Consider the following 19,513-nt stretch of genomic DNA (forward strand, 5'->3'; position numbering starts at 1 on the left):
TCGGAGCATATAACCAAAATTTAAGGTCATCGTGATTTGACGACTTTCTTTCAAACACTTCTTGACAAGATGATTTATCTATCCATCCATCCACCAATTGCTGATTGTGTATTATATCCGATTTGATTCATCCAGCTTACGATGACTAAACCAACACCTAAGACAAAGACATACCTGTTATTTCCTTACTACATAATTTTGAAGAAAAAAGTTTCGGAGTTAGGAGATTTGATGACCTTTCAAGTTACCCTCCTGTAGGTTGTTGGTCTCGAGCTCGATTTAGGTCTACGCTCATTGACCATGTCATCAATTCGGCGAAAGCCGATCTGGATTGCGTTGAACAAAATCAAGCAGTCTTGGAGACCCCTGAGGCTCTTGGCGTCTACTCTACCTTTCCATTTGCTAGCTTACGACTTAGCTTATGATGTTGAACTTGAAGTGATCGATACGATCAGGAACCTCATTGGAGCCCGGTTTTCCAGGCTCTAACTCTAAGAACAAGTCCTCTCTGATATTGTAAAGTGATGGTTATGTTAGTACAAACTGGTCTTCGGTTTTTGCTTTCAAAGACTACCTGAAAATTAAATTGCAACGCAGTCTCAGTTTTGGAAGCTAATTGACCATAATGAACTCTATGTGATTGATGATGGAAGACTCGTCTCGAGTGGAACTGACTGAAACATAGCAGGATAACACAATGGGTCTGAAAAAGTTAGAGTTTGTATATTTTCTGATCCGGATTGAGGCTTAACACACTACCGAGGTATCTTGATCAAATCCTCATATCAAGCCATTTCATACGCAAAACTTTGGACGGTGTTCTGGATTGATGATCGTATTTTGACTGTGGTCGTCAACTATTTTTTATGGGCTGTCATCATGGGTTTATAAAGACTTACATGTAGTCTTACATCCACGCAGACCTGGTCATCACGGTCCATGTACGGTACCATACTAATCATCCTCGGTCCTTTCTCGGCCCTTTCTGAAAGCAAAATCCACTTTGAAATTGTTTCAGAAGCCAAAGATTTCCCCCAACCTTGCTTTTGATCTCGATAAATACCTATGCAGTGATCGACAATGACGTCTTCTCCGAGTCAAATGCTTTGGATGGAGACCTCAGACAAAGATGTACAAAGCGCATTACGAAGCTGGACCAATCAACTCGAAAGAAAAGGTACAGAAGCCATAAGGGTTGGTCTACCTGCCAAGGTTCGTTTCATCTAATACTTTAACGATGGGTGATGCAGTTTGGTTGATATTGATTTTGAAAGATTCTCGCTCTTAATGCGATGATAGACGAAGGGTCTTGCTTTCAGGTGAAGGATAACCATCTTCCCGGTCCTGAGCTTGGTTTGGCTTCGCCTGTGGTCGAAACAGAGGCACCTTCTTCTGGCCGTAAAAAGAGGAAAGTCGCGAACGGAAAGGAAACTGCCACCTCTGCGTCCTCGCACCCACCGGAATCTCCAACAGGTCTTGGTGGCATAAAAAACGCGTCTCGTAAGCAAACTACCTTATTTATTCAAGTCCAAGCTCTCAATCGCCCTTACAATGCACCATCACGTTCCAGACGTGTCCTCTAATGTCGGGGTCAACTCGCAATACGTTTCAATGAGAAAACATTGGGAAGACTTAATAAATATCACCAACGATATCAAGATATACCTCAATCTCTTAGTCCCCAAAATCGTATGTAGCATCACCTATCAACTTAACTTCAAATCATATCCTTGCTAGGAGACATGATCACTAAGATGAGTCAAACAACATGAAGGAGGACGGTGATACCTTTGGAGTTCAAGTTCAAGAAGAATGTTTAGCCGAGCTTGGACGGGCACAAGACAGTGGTTACAAGTTGAGTCATCTTTCATTCCAATGTTTCACAAATGGGCGTTCTTGAAATTTATGATGTACTTGTATTTTTTCAATTAGCTTACTAGACTCGCAGTTCAAGCATCATGCCGCTCGTGCAAAGCTAGCTTCTAAATTAGTTAAATACCCTAACATCGAAGATTATCAATTGGCGCTTGTGAGTACATGATCTTTTAGCCTTACGATGGTATCTTTCAAGAAGAAGTATTCTTACTTGAATTTTTGCAATTATCTTTGATAGAAAGAGCATGATAGAAAAGCTTCTTACCTTATCCAACAACATGCCATAGATCTTCGAAATATTTATACCTGTCTTACTGACCTCTTACACAAAAATATTGTTAAACTTACTAAACCGAAAGGTGCCAATTCCGAAGCAATGTGAGGCTTTCTAGATCTTTTTCATCACGGTCCTGATGAGATTTACATACTGAAGTTAGCTTTGATTGAAATCACAGGTACTGAGTCGCGCAAGGCATACCACTTCCTGATGTGCAAAGCACGAAAAGCTGTTACCACGGGTTATGGACAAATAAAAGGTTTATGATTGAGCCAGTTGTTGGTTAAGTTTTTATTTAACCACCTTTCACTTCTTTGAAATCGAAATATGTAAAATAATACTATCAAAGATTTTCAGGTGTGATGCTAGCACCTCAGTATATATATTACATGCATTTTTTCGAGCTCTTCCTTGACAGTCACGATTTGTGTAGGCTGCGGGTGGAAAACAAATATCACGATTCTGCCTTGTGGGATGACACAGGAATGTTATTTGTGAGACTGGCTTTGGTCAGAGCAGGTAACGGCCCTCCCTCGGAGTCCCCACTGCCCATATAGTGTACATCAATAAAAGTCTGATGATATTTTTGTGAAGAGGTTATCAAGTCTTTCGTCGTGAAAAGTAAAGTCTCACAACAGATCACGGGCTAGTTGCTTTTTGCTCCATTGGCTTTTTTCAGGTATTGCAAGTTCCAAGGGCTTTGTGTGGACCAGAAAAGGCATGCTAAGCGCATAACTTCTTACATAAGTTCGAGATGGTTCTCAACATAAAGGGTGAGATGAAAGGCTTTCTTTTCCTTTGTGTATACAAGCCAGGTACCAGTATGAGCCGGGCAAGGGTCGGACTCGGTTATTCTAAGCAGTTGGACATCTACAGAGTGGGGAACTTGAACACGCTGACCAAACAGCCAAACAGGAAGTGATTTGATGAAAGGATGTAATTACAGTCGTTTTCAAAAAGCTTGCCACATTGGTCAAGTCCTCTGGCTCCCACCTGATCCGTGCGCTCGCTTACAGAACACTTTAGTTCCAACCTTCTTTTATTTTTTGTAACTTTCTTCCATCACGAATCTCTCCGTGGGACGAAACATCATCCAACACACCAACCTACGATGGAGCCGGAGAACTCTCACTATCACCATCCTCGATTTTTTCTTTGATTCAACCCTCATCTCAATTCATCAGCATCAGTCTCAAGAGTCGAAATCAAAAATGGAAACATCTCATTTACTTCAACCCCCAAGACCTCAGAAAGTCGAAACCAAACTAATCAGATCATCTTCTTACAAAATAAACTATAGTCAGTATTGTTCCACTTTCAATCTTTATTACCGGTGATTTTGCTCATCATCTGTACATGCACTTACTTACAATCAACAGGTCCAAGTTTACTTGATAGAAACAAACATGAGTGAGTTGCTTTTACATAGTTTTTTCTCCAAACAATACCCCTTTTTTAACAAAATTAATGACTTGATTTTTTCGGCTTTGATTTTCTTCTTACTCTCTTAGGTTTGTTTTTTAAATTTTCTAGAATCGGTGAACATTTCTCTCCTTATACATATTGCTTTAGCCTATATATCATAATCGCTGGTGTGATTTGTGAGTTTAGATTTTGAATTTTCTTCAAATGATGTGGTGATTGAAAAAAAGCATTTTTCTCTGGATTATAAGTGATCGGATCTTATCAACCTACCGAGTCGGATCAGATATAGAGCTTTATAGGAAGGATACTCAAAGCAACTGAAAGTGTTTGTTTCATTTCATGTCATTTGTAGTCTTTTCATGTTTGGTCCGATGGAAATGTTCTTCACTCAAAAATCAACACCATATAATTATTTGAAATCATTTTGTGATTATATTAACAACTAAAAGTACAATGAATTGGGACATGAGAAAGACGAAGAAGGGAGATGCACCATGAACATGAACAAAATCAATAAAATGGTTGTACAAATAAAAATCCAAGAATCGTGAGGTGTTTGTAGTGGAAAAGAAGTTAACAATCCCCTCCTTGAATGTCAAATAACAAAAGGATTGAATGAATTTTTTCTAAGGTGATAAAATTTACCTTTTCGATCAAGCTTGTTTTGACAAAGACATGAACATGAGTTACATGAGGACAAGATTGAAGTTGAACTGGATTTAAATACCACATTAAATCTTCATAACCGAACCATTGATTCTTAATAATCTTGATCATCTCAATGGCTAACGGATTTGAATAATGATCATATCATCAGAATCCGAAGATTTTAACTTGTTTAGAAGATCAGAGCTGTGAAGTTTTGTTTCATTCCTGCCGATAGATTGAGAAAACCTGATAAACCTTGTTCAAGTGCAAGCTGCCATTGTGTAGCAGAGAGTCAAAATACAAAAAGGAAGTTGAGAAGAAGGTGCTCTATAAGAGACAATGAATATCATTGCAAGTCAGACAACCAAAAAAGACTATCACAAATTGATCATTATTGTTTGAAGTGAAATGTAAGAAACAAAAGAAATCGACAACAAAGAAACACCAGTTAGAATACATCAAAAAATCGATTCAGTAGTAGACATTTTGATCTCAATCAGCTCAACAAAGTGATTTTTCCTCAACAATTCAACAGCACAGAGACATTCCGAATCAATCTGTGAGTGGGTTGGTATAGTTCTCACCATCATCCAAAAGACCGACTTGAAATTGAACGGGCTAAGAACTGATTGAGCTCGGATCAAAAGCAGCTTTTTGAGACCATTTGGACGGCGAGTAACTTGATGCCTTCAGGATACTTGCAAAACGGCATTGCAAGAATGAAATCCAGAAATAGATAATTTTGAACTGAGATGGAAGGGGGTGAGGGAGGAGTCTAATCAAAGAAGTAGTTGAGGATGTGATAGTGAGAGTTCTCCGGTTCCATCGTAGGTTGGTGTGTTGGATGATGTTTCGTCCCACGGAGAGATTCGTGATGGAAGAAAGTTACAAAAAATAAAAGAAGGTTGGAACTAAAGTGTTCTGTAAGCGAGCGCACGGATCAGGTGCGAGTCAGAGGACTTGACCAATCTGGCAAGCTTTTTGAAAACGACTGTATCCTCAACCTCCAATGTCACTTCAACTTAATGACGAACGACTGCTTCAGATTCAAATGCTCATAAACTCACCCCCAGATAAAATGTCAAATCACTCATCTCAAAACAATGTCAAACTTGGAGCTGGCTGGCTTCCAATCGAATTATTGACTTCAATCATTGAATTCTTCGTGGCTCAAACCGAGATCTTACCTTTTGCAATAAATACCAATGACGAAGCCATCATTTTACCAACTGCCATCCGGGATATTAATATTTTGCGATTAGTTTGCAAAGATTGGTGCACTGCTGCCACACCTTTTGCTTTTCATACAGTTTATTTATATAAAGCAAGCGGGGTGAAGTCTTTACTTCACACCTGTAGAACTTCAATCGGTCACACTCAAAAATCTTTACCAGTTAAGAAACTTAGAATTGCAAATATATGGTACTCGGGGGCATCTCATGGTGAAAACTCAGCTGAGGAATTGCAGGACGCTCAACGGCAACTCCTCAACTTTGAAATCGTTCACCGGTCCTGTCCAGTTTCGATAGATCAGGCGGCAGACGCGATTATCCTACTTGGTCACAACTTGATCGAATTGACCTTAAGGTTTAGTAGGTCAATAACAATATCACCATATATGTTGAGATCCATAAAAGAAATCTCATCTCTGAAGAAATTGAGGATATTCGTTGATCAACGCCGTGAAAGGAACAACGACTCTGAATCGATATCCGCTCTACTCAATGCTACTCCTACATTAGAATCTTTGATGATCTCCTTCTCTCACTTAGACGTTTTGAATTTAAAACCTCAAGCTTTACCAAATTTAAAGCACCTGTGGTTTCGAAGCTCTAGTACCAATATTGAGGCAGTTTCTCAACTGTGCAATGCCGTCAAAGATAGTGTAAAAGTAATTGAATACAACGTAGGCAATGAACTATCAGACCTCGGAATGGCCATTGAACCTATGAAGGAATCTCTTGAAGGTCTTTTTTGTACAACTCTTCCAAGACACCTTCCAAACGCTATTATTGGTATGAGATTTCCACGACTTCGTGTAATGCGCAGTTTATTCTGGTTAGAATCTGGATTATTTCCAGATTATTCTTGGCTCCAATGGCCAATCCTGCAAAGCGTTCGAACTTTTGCTGCTGAAATTCACTTTGGAAGAATATATTGGAAATGGGCTTTAGAAGATGATAGTTTTCAAAAACCCACTAATTTAAAACATTTTATTTGTATTACTGGTTGGCGCAAAAGGATCATAGATGAATCACTGGCCAAGGCTTTCAAGGCTCGTGGGATCACATGCCATTTTATGTTGGAATTACGTCCACATGAACTATTAGTACGTATGAATGTGCTCTGAGTATCAGATATGAGTCTAGATCAACAATATTAATTTGTTTCTCTGTCTTTGATGTGCAGGCATTGGACTACAAGCTCAATGGGCCAATGAGATGAATCAAGCTGCTAAGCCTATATAATATACTTGTGATATCTCTGTCATTGCTATACTTAGATGTTATTGCTTCAATCTTGTCTTAACAATTGGTTTCAGTAAAATATGAATTGTTTTTTTGCTTAATTGACTTGATTTCTAAGTCTGAGTCTGAAGTAAAACTCTGTAAATCTACTCCCATCTCAGTTTGTCAAAGATTAGAGCCTTCAAAATGGTATCACTTATGTTGATATTGAACAACTTCATTTTTCAAGACCTTTGAAGCAAGTTCTTGTTTGTCTTGAAGGTTCCCCAAGCCTTCTACCACTACACCTTTTGGGGCTGAATTTGTAGGCATAGATATCAACAGCCAAAAGACAGTGTAGTATTGTATCACAACTACAGTCATCTCAGAAAAGCTTGACCAAGTGACAGATTTTATTTCGAAATTACACAGCAATACAGGCATATGTATAAGCATACATAGCCTTCAATCGAGATACCCTCGATTGAATTTGGGCTGTTGACCCTTTTACCTCATTGCCCTCAATCCCACCACCTCTTTCCCTTGATTCCCATCCAATACCACCAATACCCATCCAATACCTCCATGCCGCGAAAATCTAAGAAGGAAATGGCCGAAGAAGAAGAAGCAAGAAAGCGAGATTTGTGAGTTTTCAAATCTCTTTCTCTCTTTCTTTCTTGCCTCGATCCCATCTTTCTATAATCGACACTAACAATTGATCTTCGTAGTGCGTGGCGTCGGGCTCGTCAGGCTGGACGAGAAGGCCTCAGTCCTGATGTTGGCAGGACTGGGACTCCTTACTATTTTGATAAGTGAGCGATTTGTCTTTTGGTTTCTTTCATGAAGGTTTTCAGAAGTGCTGACTCTCTCACTGACGGTTTTTAGACCCGGTTATCACTGGGAGAACGGTCGATACGGTAAACGACAATATCGCGATACCGATTTAGTTCATGTTGATCCCTTCGCTGAGCCTGGCTTCCGGGAATTCGCTTGCCCTTTCAATGTTCATCCCGGTGAGTTTTCTTTCTAATCTCACTTCTTTCTCACATCGAAACAAACTGACCTTTGATTCACCTGTAGAAATCAATGTTGATGCTGGTATTGTACCGATGGTTTTTCCAGTAGGCCACCAAGGCTTTGAATTTCCTATACCGGCTGTTGAAGAACATCATCACGGTGTTTTGAATGTGGTCCATCGGGATCCTACGTTTGGCGGTCAAGCATTAGGATGTCAAGGATCCATTGTGATTGCTTCTAGTAAGTCAATCATCTTTTCTTTTCAAACCTATAGATCAAGAAACTGACATTGATCCTTCCAGATCGACATGTCAATGTGGATTTGACTGCTTCGCCAAGTCCAGCTCCGCAAGTGACTCAAAGTTCTGAATCGCCCGTTGCGGCCATCCCTGAATTCAAGCCAACCCGAGCCAAGCTGGCCTTCCATGTTTACATAGCTGACAATCTCACAGACGCTCAGAAACAATCCGGAATACCTGTGACTTACTCCAACTATCTCACCAAGCCGGCCTTCGACATCCTCATCAACATCCATGGGCGTTCTCTTCTTGAATTGAAGAGATCGCTTTTCATGGCCTGCAACAAGAACCGATCCGGATGTGGAACTTTACTCAGTGATGCCGACGCTGAACGACGAGTAACCCTTAAAGGTTACATCTATCATGGTGGGGTCTTTGGTAAGTCATTGGAGCCAATAATCGACTCAGAAGAAATATTCGATCAGTTCAAGGCGATGATGATCAAGAAGCCTACCAACGAGGTTGGGTTTTCTCTCAACATGGACAACCCAAAAGTGCAAGCTCAGACTGACAGTAAGGTATGTGAATTACATTTCTGTTTCCTCTCATCTCTATCTCTATCTAATACTGACACATTCAACGCATCAGGAATTGAAGTTCAATCGTGCAATGCAACACAACATTCCTGATGCGTTGAATGATGACGAAAGAGCTGTGGTAGAGATGTCGGTGAGTGTTTTTTCATTTTCCATTCAATGTTCATTCTATTGCTAATCGATCTTTATCATTGATTTGAACCAGAGCATCGAAGTTGATGCCAAGGTTCAGGCCCAACAAGTCATGCTAATGACCATGTACGGAACTACCTCGATTGGCGGGAGAGAGTGCATGGGTATGATCAACACCAAAGACTCCTCCTTGGCGATGCATCTGTCACATCTAGCATTCGACATCTGGGCAAAAGCAATCGTAAGTAATCTTTTTCGTTCTTTTTTTGCACAAAGGTTATCAACTAATTTTCTATTAATTCTTTTGACCCAGGTGAATAAGGTACCAGGAGTCACCATCAAAACACCACCTTCCGGAAAGGAGTTCCAGTGGCTACCCATCAGCAATGCCCGCTCCAACAATCAGAACTCGAGCATTAGTTCACTTGGTGCGTTGCTTGCGATGACGAGCAACCAAGGAACTGCAGCTGGAGCTGCACCTCGAACCGATTCTCCGGCCCCAAGGCCATTCCCTGATTTTGAAGAGTATCTCACCTTTTGCTCAATCAGCCCCGACGACCACGAAACTTGCGATCTCCTCACAAAGTATGACATCGTCGACTTCGAGATGTTTTTATCGTCTGAGCTCAGCTGCTTGGTAATGGCTGGGTTTGGGTTTGCTTTTGGACCCCGTCTTTGACTTCATGAAAAAGCACCAATCTATCGTGATATCCTCAAGAAGAACAAAAATCCCACTTTCTAATTCCAATGTTGTTCAATCAAAAAAAAATGTACTGGTCTCCTCCTGTGAAAGAGTAAGATTATCGTGTTGTAGCCACAGTATACTATAGCCAAATTACTTCCTCTATTGTTGTCTGTCAAGTTTGAACGAAATGAATGTTTGTTTGTGTAATAAAATTGTTCTTTGGTGAACAATTTGATACAAAAACCACCTCATGAATCAAGTCCCACGTGAGAGTTTGTTATTCAAAGTTTAGTTTTTTTCTTTTCATTCAAAACTTTAAGATTTCTCTTAAGACTTTTGAAAGGTCTTGTGGTAATCTCATGTTTCAAAAGTCTTAAGAGAAATCTTAAAGTTTTGACTTGATGTTCTTGAAACATTTGAGGCTTCACTCTCTAGTGTGGATTCATCTTCCTCACTCAACTATTCTGTGTTATTCTGGTCAATCACACGGAATGGTTTGCAATAAAAGTATTTTTTGGTAAAAGGACAATACATTTTGAGACACCTCATTGAAAACAAACAATTTAAAACACCTCGTCCACAACATTTTGAGACACCTCATTGAAAACAAACAATTTAAAACACAACATCATCAAAGAGTCTGTAACCACAAGTTTTATATAAACCGACCATGAATGTGCTGGTACAGACCTCACTCATTACACTCATCATACAACCCAGCTTGTCGACAGCCTGAGCAAATAGCCCATTCCGACGGAGAACATCCTTGAACACCTTGAATGTTCATTCGATCGGATTGAAAGACGGCGAGTAAGGCGATAAGTAGACAATAAGGACGCCTACTTCCGCACACAACGCCTCGATGACGCCACAGCGATGGATTGTCGCATTGTCCAAGATCAAGACCGAGTTTCGACTTGGGTACGGTGCCATGATGGGAAGCTTGATTAATTTCAAGATAATCAGCTCATGAATCTGATGAAATATAAGAATTGAACAAAAAAGATTGACCAACTTACTAGAATGTGCTTCAGAAAGGCTTTGAATTCGGGTCGGTGATAGGCACCCAGCTTGGCATTAACTGCCAGTAATCCCAACTCACAGATTGCCGCTAGCATGGAGTAGTGGGACCCGGCTCTAGTACGTCTTATAGCGTTCGGTCGTTCCCCCTTCTTGGATCTGACTTTGTCACGTTGCACGTCTTGAGGTCGAATGCCAGTCTCATCTTTTAAACAGGTAAATCTAATCACATCAGTAACAAAGCTTTTGAAACGGATAAACAAAACGTTCACTAACCTAAGAATACCAAGCACTCAGGTGCTAAATGAGCAACATCACCCGAGTAGACTGCTTGGCGTTCGAAGGACTGATTAATGTCGACTTTGGCTGCTTTGTGAACGGTGAGAAATAAGCGTTCCGTAGGGTCATTTGCAATTGTAGCTCGAGAAGCAATGTGATCAGTGTGATTGAACATCGCGGCTTGGATTTCGTCTAGGAAGAGAGCCGGATCGGCTTCGATGAGCTCAACCATGAACTCTCGATCGACGTCTGAGTGGATGGTCTTTTGTCCACGTTGCTCGTAGGTATTTGGGTTCCTGACGACGGCTTGAGTCTCGTTATAAAGGATCTTCCATCGAGAGAATGATCGCGGTGAGATGGATGTGAGTAGGTCGTCGTTGATGGATTTTACAGTCTGTCCGGCCATGAACTTGGTTAACACGATGACTTTGATTTGGGCGGTGTATTGAACATAAGGCATCTTAAAAGGACATTAGAAAAAATAAGAAGAGGTGGACGAGATCGATGAAGAGATCAGGAAGTGGTATGGATGGAATGTGTAGGTGAGCTGTTGATCCGGTCGGATCTCCAGTTTGAAATTCAGTACCAGTACAAGGCTATGCTTATACATATGCCTGTATTGCTGTGTAATTTCTGTTAAGGCCCGGACTGACTTGGCATCGTAGAGGACAAGCCACTCAGCCCCTTTTCTCACCCTTGATCGGTTTAGACCGGTTAGAAGTGTTCAGATGATTGTGATCTAAACTAGGTTTCTTTTCTTCCTAATTCGTCTTTTGTAAACGCCACGTCAAACGTGTTTTGTATAAAAAGTTCCATTGTTTTCCTAAAACTTGTTAGCTTTTCTTTCGTCACATTTTCCTATTTGTTTCGGTAGATTAGAACTAACACTAGTTCTCTAGGTTAGAACAAGTTTCATCTTTATGCAATTGTCACATTTTCCTATTTGTTTCGGTAGATTAGAACTAACACTAGTTCTCTAGTTTTGTCCCGCTCTACAGGTTATGAGCTACACGTTACCATCGGACATCGACGACTCTTTTGAAACAGCACAAAGCGGATCAACGATCAACCGTGACACTACCTCGTGGATTGAAGATATCATTGATTCAGACCAATCAGGAAACCAAGACCAGTCCTTACAAAACCCAACCATGGAAGGCATCCAATCCACGGCCGCTGGAGCAGGACAAGGTCAACTGACCAACAACCAAAATCCTACTGTCGGAACGAACCAACCTCCGATACTCAATCAAACTCTTCAACAACATCAACAGAATGTTGGACAACAGCAGAACGTTCAACAAAACATTCAAAACATTTTCCAGACTCTCAATACCGTCGACAGCGATGGAAACAATAAATCCTTTTCGGCTTTATGGAAGAACTGTCCAATTAAGCTTGACAGACTTACCAGTCTAGCATCCGATGGCAACAACTTCGACATCTGGGATGCCGATTTCAGAAGATTATTGAAGTCTTTTCCTGGATGTGCTCCTTACATCGAACCGGGTGCTATGCCAAATTTGCCAAACTGGAGCGACGATTACGCGGAGGGAGTTGTGGGTTTAATGCATTGGACTATCGACAAACACATTAGTCTTCGTTTAGATCAGGTTTCACTTCTCCCTTCTGAACGCTATGCTTACCTCAAGGCTCAATTCTCTGGCCAGACCTACGCTAGCAGGATCTCCTTATATCGGGAGCTTCACGCGACAACCTACGACCCATCATCCATGACCATCGACTCTCACATCGCCAAGATCTCGGGTATCAGACGTAAACTAGAGCGCTCTGGGATGTGGATTTCGGACGACTCTTTCGCTGCAATCTTGGCAACCAGCATGCCAAACGGATTCCCCAATGTGACTCACACATTTGAATCGACTTTACGATCCAATCCATTGGCGACTATCAGTTCATCGAACATGACTTGGGCTATAGGTGCAGCAGACGTTGAGCATAGGCGTGGAAATGTAGGTGTTGCTGAAGGTTTATCTGTCGGAATTGGAAAGAAGTTTAGCAGATCTCAATCTAAATGTTTTTATTGCAAGAAGAAAGGACATGAACAGAAGGAATGTAGGATTCTTATTAGAGATGAGAAGAACAAGAAGAAATCTTCTTCGAATGCCTCATCGTCGGAAACACGAGTTGTGGAACCCCAATTCGCCGACATCGACAGCACTGGGTGCGTTAACATCAGGCACATTCTGGTTTCTCAATTGGATACTGATTACGACCCTTCTACTGTCATTTTTGATACCGGTGCGACGCATCATGTTTTCAACAATTGGTCACAATTCATTACTATACGCGACATTAATCCTCTACCAGTTAAAATGGCGAATGATTCCTCTTCCTCTTTCATTACCGCTGTAGGATCTGTCCGTATTTGCAATGTAACAAACTCGAATGAGTTTTTGATCGTTAAAAATGTGTATTTTTGTGAGAGCTTGCGTCACAACCTTCTTTCAGGAATTCAACTTGAAGAAGAAGGCATCACTTTCCGGAATTCATCAGACGGTATAGAACTCTGGAAGAATAATTCAAGAGTTACAACAGCACAAAAGTCAGGTAGGAAGTGGATATTGAAGGCCATCTCTCATACGGTGACTACGGCTGCAGTTCTCGGCGATTTTATGCTATGGCATCGTCGAATGGGTCATCCTAATGACAGGACCCTTTTAAAATTGATCCGTGATCAACCTTGTGTAGGTTTGCCTGAGAAACTAACAAAAACGGTTCCTTGTGAAGATTGTGCAGTGGCGAAATCGACAAAGACATCAACAATCGGACCATCTTTGATCTCTTACGACGCTCCTCTTCAATTGGTCGTCGCTGATTTATGTGGACCCTTTCCAGTTAAGACGATTTCGGGTTCTGAATATTCGTTGGAAATATGTGATGTATTTTCTACTTATATGAGAACTTATTTGTTGAAAACCAAGAATGAAGCCAGTCAGCACATTAAATCATTCATTGCAGAAGCAGAAGGAAGGACCGGAAGGAAAGTAATTCATTGGCGCACGGATGGGGGGGGGGAATTTGTAAACAATTCCCTGAAGACTTACTTTGCTGAGAAAGGAATAAAAATTCAAACATCATTGCCTTATTTTCATGAACAGAACGGTAGTATCGAACGAGCGAATAGAACAATCCAAGGGGGTATGAGGGTCTTACTCAAGGACTCAGGACTTCCTCGAAAATTCTGGGGATTCGCTATCACCACAGCCACAAGTCTCCACAACAAAACTCCGAACTCGAACACAGGATCAGTTACTCCGACAGAACTTATGTTTGGTTTTGCTCCTCAGGTAGATCACCTTAGGATATTTGGAAGTTGGGCGTTTGTACACGTACCTGCTGAAAAAAGGAAGAAGTTGGATGATAGAGCTATGAAGTGTCGTTTTGTGGGTTACTTAGAGGCGAGTAAAGGGTGGAGATTCTGGATTCCAGAGACTAACAAATTTGTAGATTCAGCGCACACGAAGTGGCTAGATGAAAAGTCAGTCATAACTCATCATGAAGAAGCGGACTCATTGCTATTGGACACAAATCTGACATCTCTCGACAATATCCTCTCATCTAATGATCACACTACAACAAATGACATCTTTACCCAGGGGTATAGAAAAGTAGTGTGGGCATAGAAAACTATTGGTAGGGTACTTTTCTATACTAATAAAAAATGCTTTTGATACACCTATGTAAGATGTTTGAGATTGGGAAATTGAGCATTATCTTTGCGCTGACTCAGCTGTATGTAGTGGGACCCAACGGCAGTGCTACAGTGCGTAGAATCTCAATCTTCTGTTTTTTGATATCTTTATCCCAGTATACAATTCTATGCTGATAAAAGAGATCCTCAACCATGTTCAGAAATGTATGTGAGTATGTATGCACAATCTTACACAGATTGACAGACACCTTTTACATACGTACAATATGACTGGTGGACCATGCTTTCCCATTGGCCAAGACTCAAGAAGGGCTTTGATTCTAGATTGCTATTCAGTCCTTGTGGTCATGTGGATATGTTCAACTGTAGGTATAGAATAGAATGGTTTGTCTAGGCATAGAGGATACTATCTCTATGGGTATAGAAAAGTACTTCACCCATAGTTTTCTATGCCCGCACTACTTTTCTATACCCCTGGGTAAAGATATCATTTGGTGTAGTGTCAATTCCTAGCACATCAAGAACTCAGAAATTTAATTGAATCTTTATCAGTCTCGTATTTTCTGGATGACGAATCTTTCACGACAACTGTTAGAGAGCAGGACGCTGACGTTGATCTTTTGCAAGTGCGGGCAGCTGGGATAGCTTTCCAGTTACCTAGGAGTTATCAGGAGGCGATGAATAGTGAGCATAGAGAGGAGTGGAAAGAAGCATGTAGAAAAGAAGTGGAGATGTTGGTTAGATTAGGTGTTTGGGAAGAAGTAGTATTGCCACCGGGTCAAAAGACAGTGTCAAGTAAGTGGGTGTTTGCAGAAAAAACAGATTCTAATGGCTCTATTTTAAAAAGAAAGGCCAGATTTGTAGTCAGGGGTTTCACGCAAAGAGAAGGTGTCGATTTCTCTGATACTTTCGCTCCAACGGCGAAATTCACATCCCTAATGATTATTTTTTCGGTAACGGTGAACAAAGGATGGTTTATAAAAGGTTTTGATGTGGTTGCTGCATATCCACACAGTCCGATCAATGAAATCATTTACGTCCGACCAGCTGAAGGAGTTCAAACGTCACTGCCGAACTTGGTGTTACTGCTCAAAAGGGCGCTCTACGGCACGAAGCAAGCAGCAAGATGTTGGTGGAAACACTTTTCCACCGTCCTCGCCGGAATGGGATGTAGGTATTGCGTCAACGATCAATCCCTTTACGTCTTACACTACAAAGATAGCGTTGCCATGCTCTGGATCCATGTCGACGACGGAGTAATCTGTGGTTCTTCATTAGACATTATAAACTTCATTCACGAATCACTACTCAAATCTTTCCAAATCACCTGGAACGATGTAGAACTTATAACCCAACAAGGGTTATACAGAGCTGGAAGAGGATAATCCACTAATAAAATGACTAGTAGAAGTTGTCTAAGGACTGCTCTTCTAAAACAACACAATCAGAAAGAGCTCTGTTGTATTGAGTACTGATAAGGCACCAGAGAAATATATCTTCACACGTAATTTTAACTTCAAAAGCACACTTTGTATTACTATCAACACTGCTATAGTGTTATTCCCAATTGATAACTAAAAGAAATAAGCAATATCTGATTTGATATTATTCCCAATAAGTCTTTATGACTATAAAACTAAAGTAAATTTCTCTTTATAATTGTAATAAAGGGCGTATTTAAGTGACCAGGTACTATTAAAATAAGTTTATAATGATAAACAAAATAATAATGGCGTAAAATGATAAAGAAAAAAAAAAGGAACAACAGTCCCAAAACCCTCTCAAAGTATATATAACAATGTACTAGAACTTTTACAATGGTCAACAGCCTCAAAACCAATCAAATCCGCCCAAAATTCCCTAAAAACCCTATGATGACGCAATGTAATGATTTTGTTACTAATAAATGATGTAATTTTCACAGCTAAAAGTGATCAATGACGCAATAATATGATGTACAGCACTTCTTATGATGAATACAGGTGATTTTTTCCTTGTAAACTAGCTGAAAACCAATTTTTGAGATTACGAATTTTTTCAGATGTGCTCCAATTTTTGATTACTAAAGTGCATCTTGTAGCCCACGTGTTACTGATCATTTCTGACACCTACATGACCTACTTCTGATGAGTGATGAGTAAGATATTGAGTTGTGAAGTTAAAGTTTTTAGTGTTACATGTGACTTGTGACTGTAAATTCGAGATTCACACCAATTCTTTATTTGCCTTATAACTTTTTACACACACCTCCATTACTAATGATTTAAAGTTTGTACATTATGTAATCCACTCTTCTGCGTTGAATGAGCCATCTACCAACCTATTCTGACGTCATTTGACATATGTAATTAGCTGAAAACCTCCATTTTCCACGAATTTCACCCATTTTCTTCACTTTTCACAGCTACTACTCTCTTTTTCTTGCTTTTGTAATATGACATCATCATCTATAACCTTAAAAATCCCGAAAAATCCTCTTGGCAACCTTAAATTCCATCACTACCACTATTACACAACCAAACTACACGTGTACCTCTTGTTTACCAACTTCGAAAAAGTGCCTTTTCCCTAATAACTTCTGTTTCTACTTATCAACCTTGAAGATTAAAATTGTCATAGTATAATATAATGTTGTTCTTTCATATTCTAACCTCATAATACCCATAACTTTATTTCTACTAACCTAAAAACCATTTTCCAACCTTTGTACCTATAATTTCGAATTTTTCTTATGTTTTTCTTTCTTTCTTTTTGTAATAAATTTGTAAGTAAACTATAATGATCTTAATATATAATGTGAAAAAAATAAAAAATGATGTAATGTTGACCTAATGACCAATACATAAGCCTACAAGAGCTTCAATTGATCAAAACCTCCATTTCGAATTTTCTTTCCTGCTGAATCCTGCTAATAAACTGGTAAACTGGTAATTGTGAATTTTTTAATTGATCCCATAAATTGATCACCACATCCTCCTCTTCTTCCAAACTGCCCCCAGTTTATCAATTAAACAATTCAATTAAACACTCCAAATCACTAAATTCTCGAATTTTCCTTTATTTCCAATATGGTCAACACTATTTCACCTTCTGTAGCTTCACCTTGTGAATTTGCGACTGGACTCATCTGACAAGAATGCTGTCGGCATCAACTCATCGTCTTATCTTTCAATACTTGGATCGCTCTCCTATTTGGCAATCGGCACGAGGCCAGATATATCCTACTCTGTCAACTATTTGGCACGATTCTCCTCAAGGCCAAATGAAAGTCATTGGCTAGCTCTAAAACATTTACTTCGATACCTCAGTGGGACAAGGAATGAAGGGATATGGTTTAGAAAGACGGTGAATGTAGATGATTTAGTTACTTACTGTGATGCTAACTGGGGGGGGGAATTTTCGCGCTCTACGCATGGTTTTGCAGTGTTTTTGTATGGAAATTTGATCTCTTGGGCATCAAGACGTCAAGGTTGTGTTGCTACATCAACTTGCCATGCAGAATATATGGCATTAGGAGTCGCGGCAAGAGAATCAATCTGGATACAGAATTTATTAGAAGATGTGTCAGCCCTAGGTACATATGTATGTACCTAAAGACTAACTTGTAAAATATATAACCACTTTCAGACAACTAATTACATGTACATAAAGCTTACAAAACATATGTAACTTGTAATAAATCATATACACTTATTAATTACATATACACATATATTTAAAATGATATGTAATATGTAATTATATATCAATTACACCTCATAACTCAGTGTCAAGAGTTAAAAAAAAGCTTATATTACATATTACATATAACATGTATATGTAATTAAGTACTATTAGAAATAATCCCATATAATAATCATAATCAAACCCTAAACCAAAGTAGGGATGTAAACAAATCCCACCACAGTTAGGTTTAGAGAGGAGAGTATATAAACCCCTCCTCTCTCAGCCTTGAGAGATTTCCCCCCAAGCTTTTATTACACACTACTTTTAAGAACAATTAAAGTTCTACTGAAGTAACATCAAGAGTCTTATAAATATAAGACTAGTGATATCTTCATTACTTTAATCAGTTCCTTGATTAAAAGTAAGTAATACTCTTCACTCTCCCCTGGATCCTCTACTACCCCTAAGTAGAACTCTAATAGGTTGGTGACCATATAATAACCCAAGGTTGGTGACCATAGAACAACCCAGGTTGGTGACCATATAATAACCCAAGGTTGGTGACCATAAGAACAACCCAGGGTTAGTGACCATAGAACAACTAGTCTGGTGAACTTCAAACCACTCTTTAATCTGTCACCTGAAGATTAAAGGAAGGGCTAGGATCCACCCTTCAACATTTGCAAACTTCCAGTATCTTCCCTTCCTCTGCCATTTTCCCTTTGTTTTATAATTCTTGTAACTACTTTTATATTTGAAATATAATCTTAATTACTTGCATTATAAAGACCCACTTTGCCCCATTAGTGAGCCTTGAGTACTCAAAAGAGTAACCAACCCTCACAAGATGTATTCAAAGTCACTTTTATCACAACTCTCAAATGCGACAATACTGCAGCTATCAAAGTAGCTCAACATCTTCACCTAACAAAACGGTCACATCATGTAGCGTGAGTTCCATTATGTAAACGAACAGATTTTTGATGGAAATTTGAAGATTGATTGGATTGACGGCCCTAATCAAAAAGCTGATATTCTTACTAAGGCATTAGGTAACACGGTTTTTCAGACTCATAAAAAGAACATGTGCATGTATGAAATGTAAACCTCTAAAGGTTGAGGGGGGGGTGTTAAGGCCCGGACTGACTTGGCATCGTAGAGGACAAGCCACTCAGCCCCTTTTCTCACCCTTGATCGGTTTAGACCGGTTAGAAGTGTTCAGATGATTGTGATCTAAACTAGGTTTCTTTTCTTCCTAATTCGTCTTTTGTAAACGCCACGTCAAACGTGTTTTGTATAAAAAGTTCCATTGTTTTCCTAAAACTTATTAGCTTTTCTTTCGTCACATTTTCCTATTTGTTTCGGTAGATTAGAACTAACACTAGTTCTCTAGGTTAGAACAAGTTTCATCTTTATGCAATTGTCACATTTTCCTATTTGTTTTGGTAGATTAGAACTAACACTAGTTCTCTAGTTTTGTCCCGCTCTACAATTTCGAAATAAAATCTGTCACTTGGTCAAGCTTTTCTGA

General features: G+C 39.7%; 3 protein-coding genes across 3 annotated transcripts; all 3 read left to right on the forward strand.

Annotated features, from left to right (window-relative positions):
* Window positions 1-1,611: 1,611 nt before the first annotated feature.
* MELLADRAFT_33093 (uncharacterized protein) lies at window positions 1,612-2,257 on the forward strand (the record flags this gene model as incomplete). The annotated part of the gene is made up of 4 exons (XM_007404885.1): window positions 1,612-1,689; window positions 1,775-1,854; window positions 1,933-2,029; window positions 2,114-2,257. 4 exons carry the CDS (start codon window positions 1,612-1,614, stop codon window positions 2,255-2,257), a joined length of 399 nt encoding a protein of 132 aa, XP_007404947.1.
* Window positions 2,258-5,234: 2,977 nt separating this feature from the next.
* MELLADRAFT_102185 (uncharacterized protein) lies at window positions 5,235-6,693 on the forward strand (the record flags this gene model as incomplete). Its single annotated transcript, XM_007404886.1, has 2 exons — window positions 5,235-6,558; window positions 6,635-6,693. The coding sequence occupies 2 exons, from the start codon at window positions 5,235-5,237 to the stop codon at window positions 6,691-6,693; spliced, it is 1,383 nt and encodes a 460-aa protein (XP_007404948.1).
* A 564-nt stretch (window positions 6,694-7,257) lies between these two features.
* On the forward strand, window positions 7,258-8,058 carry MELLADRAFT_90784 (uncharacterized protein; the record flags this gene model as incomplete). Its single annotated transcript, XM_007404887.1, has 5 exons — window positions 7,258-7,316; window positions 7,401-7,484; window positions 7,558-7,685; window positions 7,753-7,929; window positions 7,970-8,058. 5 exons carry the CDS (start codon window positions 7,258-7,260, stop codon window positions 8,056-8,058), a joined length of 537 nt encoding a protein of 178 aa, XP_007404949.1.
* Window positions 8,059-19,513: the final 11,455 nt, after the last annotated feature.

Source organism: Melampsora larici-populina (assembly GCF_000204055.1).
Source record: "Melampsora larici-populina 98AG31 unplaced genomic scaffold MELLAscaffold_3, whole genome shotgun sequence".
Lineage (NCBI taxonomy): Eukaryota > Fungi > Basidiomycota > Pucciniomycetes > Pucciniales > Melampsoraceae > Melampsora > Melampsora laricis-populina.